Here is an 18,852-nt window from a genome sequence, read left to right as displayed (position 1 = left end):
GGCCCACAACTCCCAAGTGCAGCTAAACCAGATTAAAATATGACTAGGAACTACTTAACAAAATACAAAATAAAACATCAATATTAGATTTTAAAAATAAGTTAACATGAGGCCCACAGGTATCTAAGTACAGATTAGTGGTCCTCCATTTCTATTTTAGTTTGACACCACTGGTATAGACCATAGCTCTTCAACCAGCACATGGCACAAGAGATTCAAGATGTACGTGGGGAAAGGCCTCTCTCTACTCTTAAAACATAAGCCTGATAAATGGTAAATGCTAATTATCCTGCATGTAGGAACATATACAAATTGGTATTATTACAGGGAATTTCCTGGATGAGGAAACTTAAATATAGGTCAGCAGTTTTGCAGTTTTAAGAGTTGACAAGAACACAGAGCAACTTGACCAGGGTTGCACAGAGAGTCTGTCACAGGTAGAATTTGAAACCAGGTATCCCTGATTCCAAGTTAGCTCTCTATCTACTATGCCATGCTACCTCCTTATATTATATTTCTTTTACCAAAATATTGTCCATTTCATTTGCAAATGTGAATAAATCAGTCAATACCAAGTGAAGCAAAGCAAAAAAAAAAATTTTAAACTTCTACTTACCAAAAAAAACATAGTTTATGTCTCCTTACTTGGCCATGATAATTCTACATTGGTCCTTCCCAACTAAAGGAGCAAAGAACAAAGTCTCCCATTGGTTAAACATTATATTCACACAAGTTTCATATTTCACTGAACAGAGGCACCAAGGCTTAGTTAGGTTCATGTGGTTTGCTTCTGACTTGGTTCTTAGAGAAGTGAGACTCTTCTCTGGACTTCCTGGAAGCAGCCCCCTGTGGAAGAGCCTGAAGCAATTTTTCTTTAAAAACTGAAACAAGTCTCCCATCTAAAAAATCTCCTCCTAAATGAAGATTCTTTTTCACAACAGAGATATACAATGATGTCATCCTGCCTCATCTGTTGGCCAAGAACCTCTAAGGACTTTTGTGTGAATTAGCAGCCTTATTCTTTTAGAGATACTAAACTCTCACTCCACAACTTATATAGGTTATATAGGAGGCAGGACTGGAGTCAGGAGAGAAAATTTTCACCTATGGCTTACCAAAAATGAGTTATGTTTATAGTCACACACAGATTCAAGCACATTTCTTCATAAATTTTATGACTCCCCATTCTGTTAACTCTAAGCCTAGTCTTTAGTTGCATGTCTCCAACAAATTATTGCACATTTCCACGTAGCTGTCTCATCACTCTATAAACTGCTCCAGGAGTCATCACCTGGTAATAACAGGCCCCTGTCTTTATTCAAAAGTCTTCTGGTCACCATAAACTCAACCAAGTTTATCATCTTCTCCTGAAAACTGGCCTTGCCTCCCACATTCTCATTAGCAGTCTCCCAATCACCTAGTCATAAAACTTATTTTGTCTCTTTTTGCCATTTCTCTTACATCAGTTTCCAAATCTTTATCATTCTTCCTTTAAAGAATCTAAAAAATCCATGCTTTCTCTTTTCTCCCAGGTGCCATCCGTGTCTAATTCATATTCCACTTTCGCACACAACATAGTTAGCCTTCCCCACATCCTAGGTTTTGTTCCTTTCAATCCATCCTGGCACAGCACTACCATATTCTGTGTCATTCTTTAACTCCAAACTTTAAGTGATTCCTTATTATACACTGTATGAAGTCTAAACTTCTGTTAAGACTGCTAAGGTCTTCTGAAATGTACCTGTAATTTCTCTCTTAAATTCTATTTGCTACTATACCCAACACATGTACCCCTCCTCCTAGCCCCACTGATCTGACTTTCAAGCATGATTGTGCCTGGAACACATCCTTGGAAATTTCCTACTTCTTATCTTCACAAGAAGTTGGAATGGTGTTTCTCTCTTCCCCATTTAACTCACTCATGCCAATCTTTCAATACCCACTTCAAGTTATACTTCCTTTTACACTTTCACTGAGCTCACCCTCTTATCTAAAGTCACACCTCAGTATCACATTTAATTATTTGCTGTCATATTGATCTTCCTTCCATTTCATGAGTTATTTATTAATCTTTCCAACCAAAACACCAGCTCCTTGAAGGCAGTATCCATGCCTTTATCCTTGACAAGTAACACAGGGCACGTCATGCAGAAGAGACTTAAATATTTTTCAAATGAATTATAATTACAGCCCCAACTGGGGATGCTTAGACAAAAAAGAAAAGATAGCAGGGGGGGGAAGACATAACTGTGTATTTTAAGGACTATCCATTGAAAAGGCATCAAGCTTGTTCTGCATGGTACCAGAGGAGAGAGGGTAGAAAACTGGTGGAAGCTGCATTAAGAAAAAATTAGTCATAATATAAATAACAACTTCCAAAAGTGGCCTGACACAGCAGGTAATGGGTTTCCCCTCACAGGCAAAGACTAAATGACTATGTATTGGTGTGATAGAGGGATTCTTATCCAAGAACAGGCTGAACTAGATGGCCTCTGAATAACTCCTTTCATTAGAAAAACTAAAAATTCTATTCAGAAGGTGAAGTACTAGATGAGAATAGCATGGAATAGCAAAAAGGAAAAAACATTAATGCAAGCTTTTGAAATTCAAGAGTCAACAATAAGAGCCAAGGAAACATCCAAATATGAATTTCTAGGAGTCATTTCTTTTAACCTACTGTAAACCTGCTGGTTAAATGAAAAGATAATTATGTCAACATCTAAAAGGTAACAGAATGATCAACAATATACATCATGTTTTATTAAACAAATTATGTCAGACAAACTGGGAAACTACTACTATCTGATTACAAAGTTAGCAGACAGACAATGCAGCTGTAATAACTGAAGAATCTGGCATGGTGCCACAGAAAAGCTTCTTGGAAAAGCAGTATTAATTTCTGTTTTGAAACAGGACTGTCACATGGATGGGAAACCTGCTAAAGGAGCATGATAAATAGTAATGAAAAAGAAGTTGTGAATAACAATTGGTGTCTGCTTCATTTTATTTCCATCTTCAATAACCATCCCCAAGAGGTCACATGGTGTTTTCCACCTAGTTGAAGGCCTAAAAAAAAAATCTAATAAGCTATCTGAAATTAAGTCTGTATAAACTCAATATAGTCCACAAGAGAAATTAAGCAAAACCAACAAGCAAAGCTTAGTAAGGTGCAAAAACCAACCAGGGACAGTGGTGATTTTCTGAAGTCATGTGGAAAGAGCCTTGGGCAAGTCACTTAGACTCTCCCTGGGACTCAGTTTCCACATGTATAAAACTAGGAGGAAGCTGAACTACATGGCCCCTGTTAGCTCTAGATCTATGACCTTATGACCCACAGTCGTTCATATGCAGTTGACTATTTTACAGACTGGGACGAAGCTCTCCCTCTGACAGTGGTTAAAACGTGCCAAGAGTTCACAAGTACTCAGTAAGGCATCTCAGTTTTATAAAAAGATTAGTCAATTGCATGGCAGTCAGTGAAGAGATTTAGATTCAAAGCTATGTGAAATGACTGCATCTTGGAAAAGAATAATACACAAAACTAAAGAGCAGTATTGAAGTAATTTAAATCCTTGAAAACCAACAAATTGTTCAAGTTAATTAAATTAAGCCAAGAACATGATGTAGTTTCCAAAGAAAGTTAATTAAAGGTTAAGGGTACCAAATTCAGCAAGTGGAAAAACCAAGTTTTCCAAATTATTTTAAACTAGACAAAGAAAACAAATATCCTACAGGAAACTGGCTTCTTTGGGCCAAAAAAAAAAGTGTGACTCAAGGCTCTCAAAGGTTTCAGTGCTAGTTTAACCTTCCTGAGCACTAGACTATGATCATGGGTGTTTGTATCCTATACCATAAAATGAAAGAGAAAAATAAAGCTTCTGCAAACAAATTAAGATTTCTTATTCCCAACTCCTCCCCAATATCCCTGCTCCTCTGCAAATTTTCACAAAGGGAAAATATCTTGGTGTTTTAACATTCAGTCAATTATTGCCCAAGTCTCCACCCCATCCCACAAAGTTGTGGCTGGACTGTTTTCAGTCAATAGCTGTGCAGTGTTTCCTTTTTGAGAAAACAAGTAAAACTCCCAATATGTGTCATGAGGTACCTGGAATGTACATCCACCAACATTAAACATATTATGCCTGTGGCAGATTTTGCATAGTGATCTTTCTATATACGCATCCAAATACCAGAATTTCATTTTGCATTCTTATCAGCAATATTACAGTGTCAATGACAATCTGGGGGGAAATGAGTTATTTCTCTTTAATGGGAAACAGAAAGAGAAGAATTCTAACAGCATAGATATAAAGTAAGCCAGGTTCATTTCAGGATTCCTTACTGTCAAAGTTAGATAGACCTGTGAAAAGTACTCATTCAGCAAAGGAGACTCTCACATAGAATATGTGGGCATACTTTTTTCTAGAAGTTAATTGCCTTTTATTAGAAAAAAAGTTTGACTATTTACATAATTTTATTGCTGTGTAGTACAACCAAAAACTTACTTTTAACCAGTTTGTAGAATCCATCCAGCAACATAAGAAACAAATCATTTTTTAAAAGATGGCAATGCGGCTGAATATATTTAATACTCAGAGTATTTTATGAATAAGAAAAAAAAATCCTTCAAAGCTAAATTTACTTCTTGCCGCACATAATCTTTTTTTCTTCCATTTTCAGAAGGTAACAGAATCCATTTGTCTTTTCAATAAATATCAAACTAACTGGCAATAAAATAGATTCCATGGACCAGAGATGCAAGAAAGAGCAGCACTGGCTAATTACTCCTGTAGTCCAATGAGTCCACTTTAGTCCAATGAGATTATGTCTGGAATGTTGTTCCCGCTGCTGGTTATCACCCCAGTTTCACTCCTGCCCGATGAAGTCACATGAGTGTTGCTTTCCTGTGGGCTTGTGGATGTGATGATGTTTCCAGCTGTGCTGCTTGTTGACAGGGTTGAGGAAAGACTATCCAGAAACATAGGAGGACAGTACTGCTTGAAACAACAATGATGGTGATGATGAGCAAGAGATTACAGAGGTTTTAAACAAAACACTGAATTTCACATTATCTCATTGGCCTATGCCTATACACGCAGAGATGAAAATTTTCTCAAGGTTTCATAAGATGACATTAATTTACATAATATTTTGTTTTTAAGTACTGCTTACAACTAAATTAGAAAGCCCTACCAATATCATCAATGACTAATTTATCTTAAGGCACAAAACAGACACTGATGAGCATTAGTCAGACAACTCTGGATTAAACCTGAAGAACAGAGAGCAGCTGCTAATTAACATAGCCTAAAGGAGCATCTTACATATTCTGGGAGAACTAATACATAGTTACCTTCAATGATGCTGATTAAGTATAAAGTGGCCTTAAAAATTTGCCTGTTCTTTCAGGCCTGGATGATAATCTGGAGTACCATTCTTCCTTTTCCCAACTGCAGAACAGCTTTAAAGCTGACCTCAAATTCAACATTCCCTATGACTCTTTCCCCAAATTCCCCCATTTAGTAATGACCTTTCCTCTTAAGACTTCCAACAGGACTTGTTTCTATGTATATTATAAGACTATGCACTCCTTGAAGGGAAGAATCATGTCTTCTCTAAACTCTGTCTTTTTCTCAGTGTACAGAATATTGCTCTACATACATTAGGTGTTTAATAAACGTAACTAAATTTAACTGACTACTATAATCATATCTTCTAGTTAAGGTTAAGGTCATATGCAACACAACCCAGCCAGGCTTTCTCAGCACTGCTCAGCAATCCTTCTCTCCTCTACTCTCACTGCCTTTCTCATACTTGCTCTCTCTGTAAGCCCCTCCATCAAAAAGCACCTCCCACACTTAGAATATGACTGAGCTTGCACACTTCACTGTGACAACCAAATACTATCTGAATGGATGGTTACCTCTTCCATTACTTAAAACATTCCAAGACCATTCTCCACGTTCTCCCTTTTCCCTTCTTATCTCAAAGAAAAAGGCATCCAGGCCTCCCTAGACCTTTGGATGACCCCACCACCTGAGCCTTTGATCCCATCTATCCTAACTTTTCATGAAGTAGGGAGCATTGTAGCCAAATTTTGTACCTTCCCTAACGACTATCAGAGAGTAGATATTTATTAAATGTGTGCTGTACTGAAAGCTGGCCAGCTGATTTCAGTTGTGACATATGTTTACTGACGCAGAAATGACTAAACGACTTCTAAAATAGAATGTCCACTGAGATACTACATATTAAGAGCAAGAAATGGTTAGATATGGGGCAGCTAGGTGAACAGAGCTCTGGCCTTGGAGTCGGGAGGACCTGAGTTCAAATCTAGCCTCAGACACTTAACACTTACTAGCTGTGTGACCCTGGGCAAGTCACTTAACCCCCAATTCCCTCACCAAAAAAAGAAAAAAAAATGGTTAGATATTACATGATGTGTCTTTTATATATAAGGTATAGTTTTTAATCAAATAAAAATCTATAATGCACTGAATGGGGAGATACCTTAGGTTTTATTGCAAGTGTAAAGATTTCTGAAAGGAAATATGTAGGCTTCCTCACAAGTGTCATGCCAGCCATGCATAGTACCTATTTTAAGAAAGTGGAACATTTTCACTATTTAGAAATATCTAGGCTCACCAAAAAAGTGATCATATACAAAGTGAATTTGTAAAGTTTTTAAGTAGCTTCTGAGAACTATAAACGAAACTATCAAATGTTTAAAAGGACAGAAGAACGTGGGGGGAGAGGAGGAGGAAATTAATTCCCAATTTCTCACATCATAGGGGGAAAAAATCTGTCAAACATCACAATCTCTTTGTATTCCTCAAGCCCTAACTTTACTATTAAAGTTCCCTTCCTTTTTTTTTCTGCGTTAGTAAAAATATGTTATCCTTCATTTCCAAAATGGTTGTTCTGGATGTGTTATTAGCAGGTACATTTAATTTTCTAATTACTAGAAATGGGTTTGTGATGATCTAGCCATTTTATATTAATTACTTTGTTCCTCTTGTTTACCCTTCTAATGGAATGTATTTTACTTTTAAAATAGCTATGGATTAAGTGTACAGTAAGGATGGTGAAACAATGTTGATTGTTTTATATGAAAATGAACCTTCATTATGACCATCCTTTGACCAAACTACCACCAGCCACAAAATTTACTCAATAGAGCTCAGGAATTCAATTTTCACTCCCCAGAGCTGAGCAGTCTGATCCAAAGAGATGTTCACAATGAAACATATACTCCCTTCAAGTCTAAAGGATAACCTAGCAATGTACATAGATGAGTTTGCCTCAGAACTTACTGATACAGTAGTTACTAGAAAGTGAAAATAGGGAATGACTTAGATTTCATTTGACTTGAAATGCTTCTAAGCACAGGTCCAATGTTCCCATTGTACGAACTCAATGTGGTCAAGTACACAGTATCAAATTATAAAAGAGGCAAATTTTATGTCCTTGTGTAACTGAGTAAGAGCCAGTAGGTCTCTTCTACAATTTTTTTTTCTCTCCCCTTCCCCTTTCTTATCTTCTTCCTTTTCTTTCCTCCTTCTCTTTTGCCAAGGCCTTTAACCTGATTTTGGCATGCATGGCTATTGCTATGCCTGGACCCTGACAATCTAGCAGAAAGGTTACTTGCTATCTTAAACAGAAAAGAACAGTGATATGTATACACGTATAAAGGTTTGCCTACTGTAGTCACAGATACATTAATTTACATGATAGCTTTATAAACATGGCTGAACAAATCTTATTGTTCAAGCTTCTCAGTTCTCTGTGTACTATGTGGTATATTTCTAACACTAGGTCAGCTTTGCCTGACCATGTAACAAACCCCCAGACTTCATTCCCTCACATTCCTGGCTCCCTCATTCTCAGGAAATATACACACATTTTTAAGCTAAGGATATGTTAAAATGGATTCTGAAGGTTAAATTACCTCAATTAGTGTGAACAAGTGAGTTGCGAGCTCTAATGTTATACTACTTTGTCAAAATAACAAATTTGGCCTCTTAATTTAAAGCATCATATCCAAATGAAATGCAAATTAATTGCTAAACTGAGGTAACATACCTGTGGATCAACTGGAATTAGGGAAAGAAAATCCAAACCTAAAATGAAAATGATATGTTAGCAGTAATCTTTTCTATTTAGAAAAGAGGAATTAATTCTAAGAATCCGCTTGTTTTTCTAAGCCATTTAATATTAAGTGAAACTAGAAGGCAGCTAGATGGGCTCAGTGGATAGAGTGCTAGGCTGGGAGTCATAAGACCTGAGTTCAAATCCAGACTCAGGCACTTACTAGATGTGAGCCTGGGCAAGTCACTTAACTCTGTTTGCCTTAATCCACTGGAGAAAGAAGTAGCAAACCATTCCAATATCTTTTCCAAGAAAACCTCATGGACAGTGTGGTTCACAAGGTTGAGAAGAGATGGACATGACTAACAACAACTAAGCAAAACTGATTAATAATTAACCTACTAGCCTTAACACATTATTCTCTGCACTACTTTACAAATACTTGGGGAAGAACCTCTACTCTAAAATATAATAAGAACATGTACAAGTTCCCCACACAAGTGACATATGCATCTCCCTGCCCAAATGTTTCAAAGAAAACTTCAAAAAACTTCTTTTGGGGGGGGTAGGCAATGGGGTTAAGTGACTTGCCCAGGGTCACACAGCTAGTAAGCGTTGTGTCTGACTCCATATTTGAACTGAGGTCCTCCTGAATCCAGGGCTGGTGCTCTATCCATTGCACCCCCTAGTTGCCCCAAAATTCTTAATTTTTAAATCACATTTTGTGTAGAGCACATCAGATAGGTAGGTCAGTCATCTACACAATACATTTAAATTAGTACGCCCCAGAGCCACTGAATCTAGAGAAAATTAAGCAATGACAAAAGACATTTAACTACACTCAAAAAAACAACAAGAATTGAAAATAGAGCCCAACCTACCAGTCCTATTCATCTTCCATTCATTTCCATTCTACAAACATTTATTAAGCAACTATTATGTACAAAGCTGGATGCTAGGGATATAGGTTGCTAATGGTACAGGCAATCTGAAACATCCTCCTATAGCCCCTGAGCTTAGAACAGCCGTGGCCACTAACTTTCAAAGTAGCACCAGCAAGAGCAATTTAACTGGTTTTTATGAGGCCCTGGCATAGTGTCACTCAGGTCCTAGAGATGTAAGGGGCTGACATGGAGCATACAGAAAAAACACTTCACCTTTACATGTTTAACATATATGGGTTTCATATATGTTCAATATCTTTATGTTATGTACGTTATTGGCACACACAGGAAGGCATGTGTGCATGTATGCTTGTGTATCAAAAACTGTGGCTTGTATTTCTTTTAATACTTGCTCCCCACTTCCAGGTCAGAGCAGCGTTTTTCACACAATGAGTATTTATATAACTGGTGATAAATGAGATTCAAAGCTGCTGAACTTTAAAAGTTATAGTCTAATTATCTGCTATGCATATAATTTCAGCCGCTTCAAAGTATTTCCCAAAAAGTGACATCAATTTTCAGTCCTGGAAAAGTCCTCTGAGAGCACTTAATCCAATCATCTCAGAAAACTAAAGGCCTCAGAAAATGGAAGTGATTTGCCCAAATTCCTATGACTACTTAGCAGGAGAACCAAAACTAAAACCTAGGTCTCCAAATTCTCAATTCAACATTTTTGCCTCCACATCATGATTTGAATATAATGAGATAAATAAAATCTATGGAACTCATTAAGTGTCCAAATCGTACTGGGCTAAAGCAACAAAAATTGAACAAATCCTATGATAAAATACCATGATAAAAATCCAGGAGAAAGTTAGTACTTGGGATACAATAAAAACCTAAGTGTTATTGTTGCTGTTGCTCAATCATTTCAGTCGTGTATGCCTCTTCAAGTGACCCCATTTGGGGTTTCCTTGGCAAAGATCCTGCAGTGATTTGCCATTTCCTTCTCCAATGCATTTTACAGATGAGGAAACTGAGGTAAATAGGGTTAAATGACTTTCTTAGTGCCACCCAACTAGTAAGTATCTAAGGCTACATTTGAACTCAGATCTTCCTCACTCTAAGCCCAGTGCTCTATCCACTGCATCACCAAAAACCTCATTAGAAAAAAAACAAAACAAAACTTAGGTCAGATCATTTTCATGTTCTTTCAACAAATAAAAGTGAAAAGAAAGAGAACAAGGACTATAGTTCATCAAATGTATCCTGAATCAGAAGAAGAAAGGCAGAGTAAGTAGCAGTAACTTGTGTAAAATTTGAACATAAAGTGTATTATCTGACAAGTGTGTCTGTGTGCTTTAGTGGGGAGAAATTCGAGGAAGGCAACATTCATTTGAAAATATGAATTTCACCTAGGAAATCTTATTACTCAGACAATTTCAGCAACCTCAGTTATATTTCTAAATATTATAGCTGACATTCACAGAAAAAGACAAACTTAAATGTCAAGCATTTTGACTGTGGAACCAGCTGGTACATTCTAAGAGCCCTTTTAAGAAAACAGGATGAACAGGGTAAAGCTGGAGGAGGGAATAAAACAGTACTTGTGCAGCCTCCATAATGAATAAATATGCTGACACATTCTACTGACAGTACAAACTCCTGTCCTACCCTTAATACAGCTAACCAGTAAATTCATCATAAAGGATATATATCTTATAAATCTCTGTTTCTGTTGTGTATGTATGTGTGTTATGTATCCTCAATCAGGGAGTGATCTTTCTGTTCTGAAAGCTTTGGGAAGACAGTGATGATAGTAGCTTTCACTGATGTAACACTTTACATCTATTATTTCATTAATCTTTGGACCAACCCTGCAAGCTAGGCAAGATAAATATAATATTATTAATTGCATTCTAGATGAGGCTGAGTGACTTGTATAAAGTCACACAAGTCCACAAATGTGGAAGACTTGAGATTGAACTCAGTCATTTGACTTTAAGCACAGTTTCTTCCCACTACTTCACTTGCCTTCCTCCAAGGGAATCAAGATATGACCTGTTAAAATGACTAATAGATGTCATCTATAAACCTTCAAAAATGTATTTCATCTAAGATTACTGGGAAGGAGCATTTATTAAGTGCTTACTATGTGCCAAGTACTGTGCAAACATTTTCCAAATGTCTCATTTAATTCCTGCAACAACTCAGGGAGGTAGGTGATATTTTTAGACCCATTTTACAGTAGGGGAAACTGAAGCTAATGGAGGTTAAATGACTTGGCCAGGGTCACAGAGCTAATAAGCTAATGGACGAAGTTAAATAGCTAGGTCACAGATCCACTGATGAAAGATAAAATTAAAATTTTAAATAATACATAATACAGCTGTTCTAAAAGTAAGTCTGTTTTAAAATATACACTTTTAAGTAAGAGAGGAAAATCTTAACAAAATACATACCTGGCAAATCTGAGGAAATACTTGATATTGGAGTGTGGTGGAATGGCACTGAGTAATCTGTTAATGAAGGTGGAATAGCAGCATCCGAAGTCACATTGGGCACCCTGACAGTAGATGGCTGGTACATGAGAACCCTGTTTTAAACAGTATGAAAAATTACAAGCAATCTGGCTGTTAGTTTACAGGAGAAAAGAGCTGTACTGCTGGTCGTTCTCAGTTGCAACACAACTATATAGTGGCTACTCACAACACTGTTACTGCATTCTAATCTCATCTTTCATAAGTCTTCATTATAACATGAATGTATCTTGTTTCTCAACAGCAGCTGTGACATAAGAGCAAGGTGGCATTAAAACAAAGTACAGTGCCTGAGTCATTATGATATTTCCATCCAATAATATAAACATATAAATGCATATACATACATACACACATATTAGATATATGCTTTCACTGACATATATGTGTATGTAGAAGGAAATTTAGAACAAGAGGGGTTGTTCAGGTTGAATTAACTCAAGACTAGCACCAAAGAGTATAGGGATGTGGTGGCCTTTTTTGAACAGCACAGCCAGAAAATTTTCTCAATTCTCACCAAAGTACTTAAATAGTATCCTGATCTTCTACAGTGATCTGTTTTCTACAGTGAAAAGAGATCTGGGTTTGCCTCAATGGTTGCTAAACCCAAACTCACACAGGAAATGGTGTGACAAACAAATGCTAAACATGACAACCATAGCAACGTCCATGTCAGGCTAATACTTGAGGCCTTAATGTTCAATAAACCTGGCACAAGACCGCACACCATCTTGTGGAAGATCTGCACTTTTCAAATGAACTGTTTTGGCTACTAAAAATTCAAATCAAACAGATAAAGTATTACTTACTATCATTTTAGTATGAGCCACAGTTCAAAATACTCAGGTTTAACAAGATTTTCTTTTATTCCTCTAAATTCTTGATAACTATTTTCCTTTTGTTGTCTAAATTAAACGCATTCCTATTTAAGCCATAAAAATTTACTGGAAGTTCACAAGCAAGAAATACAGCCTCAATACATATAAAACCTTCACAATTGCTTTTGGACCACAAGGCTGATATCAGCCATCTTGCTGACAATTAACACCAAAGGCATCAAAGGAATACAAAAGTTGTCAGTTAATTGCTATAAGAATTACTGAATCTTGGAGTAAAGAATCTTAAAGATCAGCTAGTCAAGCCCCTCCTTTTCTAAAAAAGGATACTGAAGTCATGAGTAGCAAAATGGTTTAACCAAAGTCACACAGCTAAGTTAGCAGCAAAGCTGAAGCCAGACCAAAAGTGTCTTGTTCAGAGTTCCTTCCATAGCACCCCACTGATCTGTGACTACTGTTTAAATTATTAAGTAAGGAAGTCAAGAAACAATACATTTACAGTGTTTTTTCATGTTCAAAGAACTTTATGAAACAACTAGCTATATAAACTGATTTAACTTATATCATTGATAATACTATGAACTTTTACTTGGACTTTAAACTTATTCTAAACCTGGAAAGAAAATGGTTTGCAAGTTTTTACTACTCTCAGAGGTTATCTCAACAACATGGTTACAACCAGTGTAGTAGTCCATTTTAAAATGAAAAGAAATGCATCTCTAGTTGTGTTGGCAACTGAAATAAATACTGCCAGGATCCTCTGAAAATAGCAGCTTAGAGATCACTTGGTTATTTAGATTAATTAATTAATTAATTAATTCAACTAGCTTCTATTAAGTACCTACTACATGCAAGGCACTGTGGTAGGCACTGGGGATACAAAGATGAAAATAAAAACTAGTCAAGGAATTTAAATTCTACAGGGTTAAACAGACCATTTGGAGAACACATGCAGCAGAATTTACCTGAGGTAAGAGCAAAATACTAGGGGCAACAGACAAAGCTTTTTAGGGGATGAGAGCAAAGGCTGCCTTCTAAAATATGAAAACACGTCTTGTAAAAAACTTATTGAGTTAGGAATAAAGAGACTTCATAGGATGCCATTTGATGAATTGCTGAGAAATACGCACTATGATGAAGTCATATTGAACAAGGTAGGAAAAAGCAATGGGGTAAGAGTGTAGACATGGAGCTAAGCACACTTTTTATTTAAAGCTTATTTTTTCTTCTTCCTTGAGGCATATGAATGTTGATCTTGGGAAACAAACTGAAAGTTAGATAAATTTTAATGCCTAAAGAATTGCGACTTTCTAAAAAAAAAATCATTCTTAATAGCTTATCAGATGGGGCAGCTAGGTAGCACAATGGATAGAGCACTGGCCATGGATCAGGAGGACCTGAGTTCAAATCCGACCTCAGACACATAACACTTTACTAGCTGTGTGACTCTGGGCAAGTCACTTAACTCCAAATGCCACACACACACACACATACACACACACACACACACACACACACACACACACACGCCTATCAGATTGGGATCCTCCATTATGTAGAGCTTTTAACAAAAATCTCTGGGTATTAAGGGGTACATAATAATTTATCTGTCTTCATTTCTGTTCCTTTACCTTAGTTCCTCACAAGCTAGAGGAGTTTTTCTTTCAATTAGGGCCTCACCCTCAACATCTTGGCTTTTATTTTGGCACTAACTTCCTCCGTCATATTGGCCTTTCTTCTCTAACTGTACAGATGGCAGAATATCGTGGCAATAGTTGAACTGGATGATCTCTCCCGTGGAATACCTATATTTAATGTTGTGCTCTGAGGACACATATATCACCTACAACAAATGTGTCAAAGTTAAATAATGTTTGGGGTTCTGGCTACACTACCAAAACGTGGCATGCATTAATATGGGTGAAAATACCTGTCTCAGTCCTGGGTGCACAAGTTATTTGACTATAACCCTTGCACTTGAAAATAGGACTCGATACTGGCCTTTCCAATGGCAACCGAGCAGCAAAGTCACATAGACAGTATAGTAATGGAATGCGATTCAAAAGGCCCAGGCCGTAGGGGGCCTTTGTTGCTACTTTTCTCTGTGCCAACAGACAAAGCACTTTACTTCTGAGCCTCAGTTTCAACATCTGTCAAGTAAGAGGGTGGGACTAGATGATCTCTAACGTCTTTCCCAGCTCTGATGGTATACTCCCTCCATACATTCTAAAGTACAGTATATTCTATGGCCAGAATGAGGTGATAAATCTACTAAAAGTCAGACAAGAACTTTTGTTTACATCAGAATCTTTACAAGAATGTATCAAAGTATACAACACACTTATGAGGCCAATGAAAGTATGTGACTTACATGTTCCATGGTAGATTAACTTGATGTAAATTTTCACACTTAAATTGTATTGTTTCTATCACAAAGCAATCAGAAGTTGGCTGCCAGTTTGCTACTAAACACTATCAACATCTTATGTCAGCTGTGAGATAAGAGGCTGAGTTGCCTTAGAAGGATCCCTATCACTGGAGATCTTCAGCAGAAGCGATACTGTAGATAAAAGTCTTATCCCTATATGGGCGACTTACATGGTCTTTAACATTCCTTTTGATTCTGTATTTCTGTAAATCTGTGAATAAGTGAAATTCCTTATATCCTTCCCGCACTTAACTCTCTTGACAATGCCAAGAAGGCTGCCAAAATACTTCCACCAGAGGGTGCTGTACTTTCATTGGAAAAAGATGAGGCTATATTTCCGTGCATTAGGTGGTAAGACATACTCTCACTACTTAGTGGAAACTGATCTCCTGGTATTGCCCAAAAGGTACTGGTTTCTGACAATCTAATCTATTTCAGGTGGGAAGATGTACTTGGAAAAGCCACAAGGAAGCTCTGTTTCAGGCTAACAAGGAAACAAAATGAAATGTTTCCACTGCTTTTTACAATGTCTTAAGATTAAAATAGGTGTGATGGGTGTATGAAAAATTACGAATTTTAGTGCTTATAAAACTACTTTTACTTTATGCGGTCGTTGATAATTTCTAGTACCGGGAAAATACAAACTACAGTGCAGTAGTCTGCATGAGGGTGGAGAGTATCAACAATAAAGTTGCCTACTAGGACTTCTCATAAAGGCCCTTTGAGAAGAGAAAAATAAGAGGAGGAGAGAGAGGGGAATAAAGAGGTAGGGAGAAAGAAAAGGGAAGAAAAAGGAAGAGAGGAGGAAAAAAGGGGGAAAGGGGAAGGGGGGTGGAGAAGGAGAAAGGGAGACTTAAGCCGAGGATAAAGTGAGAAGAGATAACTCTTCACTGAAGTCAAGGCTAGTACTGTCTCATTCAGAATTTAGTTTCAGGGGTTTTAGAGAAAGAAAACAAAAACAAAAAAGGTCACCTAAGCTGTGCAGCTCTCTCATTAATTTAATTTCCATGTTCCTGGCTCTTTCCACTGCCCTCCCTCAATATGCTGTCCCCAAATGAAATGACTGCTCAGACATGGTCACTTTATTCTTTCTATGAAACTCAACTGTGTTCATTTCCATTACACTTATCAGTCCTACTTCAGAACTTAAGTTGAAACCTTGGTTTTCACTTGGTCTAAGTGCGGACTTATTTTGGCCCCTGACATAATGTGCTGTAATTTCCTCAAAATTCTGAAGTTCAGGAATGGCTCTCCCCAAATCAGGTGTCTTTACAAAATGCTAAGAAAGGAAAGCTCTATCTTTCAGAAGATCCATTCCTCAACTCAATCTGTGTTGCAAATCATGCCTTGGTTTATCTTTAAAATGATTTTCAATCCTACAGCTTCCCTGCTAAATTCCAACATGAGTAAAAACTATGAAAATAATGTCAGGGCTAAATCTAGAACAAAAGAGGTAAGGTAGTTCAGTGTAGTATGTCTAGTCTGTCTTTAGCAAAATCACTTCTCCCAATGCCTACAGCAGATGTCCTACTCCCCAGATCTGGTTCTATTTGAACTTGATACCTCTGCCTCACAGAAACTTCTGGAAGCTTTTGTGTCACTAGGACACACCTCCTATAGGAGGCTGTATTATTGAATTTTATTTATACACAGGAATTGTTTTTAATAATCAGTTCTACCTAAAATATCTTTACATAGCAGTCTCTATTCATTTACTCCTCAAGTCAGCTATTCATCTAACTCCTCAAGTCAAATAGATATTTGTTTTTCTTAGCATACTCCATTTTAAAACGAATCTTCCTACCTATAGTCCCTGCTACTGCTAGAAAAGGGCCTCATATGCCTCAAAAGACAGCGCAGCACTGCTCATTCACAACAAATGTCACATGCCAATTTTTTTCTGCTCACAGACTGAAAAGATGTTCTCACTGTTGTTGAGTTGTATCACAACACTCTTTCCACAGAGGATAAAGACAAAAAGCTCCTTTTTTTTTTTAAACCAAATACCAAAATTAAATTACTGAAAGAATAGTCACAGATGGAGTTCAGGTCCAGGGATGAGTCCACCTCAGAACTTTGCCTCTAAGAGAACAACAATGAATCTGTGAAAAGATTTAAGTTCTTCAAGGAGGCAGACATATCATCTTGACTTTCAAGATGGGGACAAAGGTAAGCTTATCAAGGGGCTTGAGTTCCAGTATATTTCTCTGACACATTATGAAAAGTATACTCGATAAGCATTTAGAAAAGGGTCAGATAGATAAGAATGGATTTATCAGGAATATGTAATTCCATTTCTCTTTTTTTGTACAGGATTAATACATGTGGAAATGATCCTGATGTCTATTGGGGAATGATGTACTCAGTGCATTATCTGGATTTCAACAGGGCATGTTAAGAGCGTCTCATAAATCTTTACAGAAATGATGGACAGAAATGGGCTTTATAATAGACTGATATGAACCCTGTAGAATGTAAGCTCCTTAAAGACAGGGACCATTTTTTTTGGTCTCTGTTCTCCAGAGCCTAACATAGTACTCTGCACATACTAGGTGCTTAAAAACTGAACTGAACTTAGAAAGAGGCCTCTAGAAAAGTATCTTAAGACTCTGCCTTTGGCCTTGGGCAGGTTCGTCATTTTTATTCATAACCTGGATGAAAGCCTTATCAAACTTCAAATGACTCAATGCTGGATGAAGAATGATGGACAATAGAACTAGAAACAAAAACAAAAAACTGACAGTCTAGAGCAATGAGTCAAATCTAGTAAGATATTCAATAAGTATAAGTGTTTCCATACCCATAAAATTAAGGCGTTGGATGAGATGACTTCTAAGGTTTTTTCTTAATCTGATTTTATGATTCTGGATTCAAAAAAAATGAACTAACAAAAGACAGGATGAGGGAAATATGACTATAAGACAGTTCATGTAAAAAGACATCGGGGTTTGAAATGGACTATAAGCTCACTGAGTAAATTGTGATGTGGCCAACAAAGCTGCCAATGAAACCTAAAGGGGACAGGGAGGGAAAGGATTAAACTAGAGGCCATCAGAGGACAACTGTGAGATTCTTTGTCAACCGTAAAGGTTAAAACAAAAGCATCTCAATGCCCTTAACAGGCATAATGCATTTATCCATCCTTTATAAGCCTCACTTATTAATATTTTCAACCTTACTAGCTGCCTTCTCAAGAAAATAAATCCTGTGCATCTACTATCTAATGTATAAAAAGCAGTATCTTATTTGTCCCAAATTTACCTCTTTGAATTGTTATGGGGATACTCACCATTTCTAATTTAGTGGGATTTGACAAACCTGCATTCAGCTATCCAATGAATCTTGATAATTTTTTAGTCTTTGTTTATTCATTCACCTAAGTACTTACTGAAGGCTGCTATGCTCAAGGCTGAGGAGGCCTAATCTTTTCTAGTCTGCTCCTCTATGGCAGTCTCTACTTCTCTTCTGTTCACTCTGCTTGCCCTTCTCTGGTCCTCCTGTTGCTCAGCTGTCTTCCCTGAAAAGCAGTGACTAGATGTGACAGAGAGGTACAGACCTACTGCATAGCGATGTTACGGACAAAGTGCTCTGCAAACATCAAATAAACGTGAGCTATTATGATCATTACCCTAGAAATAGGTGCACAACACAACAGCTTCTAGAACAAGCTTCCAGGAATTCTAACACCACCTAGCATTTTACTGGACTTTTTGGCCACAGCAGCATATCAGGTTGAGACTGTCAAAAGAAGAGAAGTCTACAAAGAAATTCAAGCCCATTTCCTGAATCATAATCAATACCTTCAGCTCTTCATTCGGTATGTATAGTTTAAAATATTTTTCTTTAAAGTAATGCATTATTTTAAATGCAGTTCATATTTGCTCATATTAAAATGTATATGCCATTTTCTCCAGAAGATAGTAAAGACAAAACAAGTAAAAACAAATTTGGGAGATTTCATGGCATATTTCCTCTTCCTGACCAACTCTAATTCCTCACTTAACTGCTCTCCACCTAGTAATATAATTGATTCTTTATATTTTATTCTGCCTTTAAGCCAGTGACACAATAGTCCC

The 18,852-nt window shown here is 37.1% G+C and overlaps 1 protein-coding gene across 3 annotated transcripts in view; it reads right to left on the bottom strand.

Moving 5' to 3' along the window:
• Positions 1-2,740: 2,740 nt before the first annotated feature.
• PIAS2 (protein inhibitor of activated STAT 2) overlaps positions 2,741-18,852 on the bottom strand; it is a 73,766-nt gene continuing 57,654 nt past the window's right edge. For 2 of the 3 annotated variants that reach the window (XM_078153272.1, XM_078153274.1), the window contains 3 exons: positions 11,435-11,568; positions 8,083-8,120; positions 2,741-4,997 (listed from right to left, as the gene is read on the bottom strand). In XM_078153272.1, coding sequence (XP_078009398.1) covers positions 4,809-4,997; positions 8,083-8,120; positions 11,435-11,568 — 361 coding nt within the window. In that variant the 3' untranslated portion in view covers positions 2,741-4,808. The remainder of the gene's footprint in view (positions 4,998-8,082; positions 8,121-11,434; positions 11,569-18,852) is intronic. The other variant, XM_078153273.1, reaches the window with a different exon arrangement.

This window comes from Phascolarctos cinereus, unplaced genomic scaffold, assembly GCF_003287225.1.
Source record: "Phascolarctos cinereus isolate Bilbo 61053 unplaced genomic scaffold, phaCin_HiC Scaffold_4;HRSCAF=312, whole genome shotgun sequence".
Taxonomy (NCBI): domain Eukaryota; kingdom Metazoa; phylum Chordata; class Mammalia; order Diprotodontia; family Phascolarctidae; genus Phascolarctos; species Phascolarctos cinereus.
This window is presented reverse-complemented; position numbering and strand designations above follow the sequence as displayed.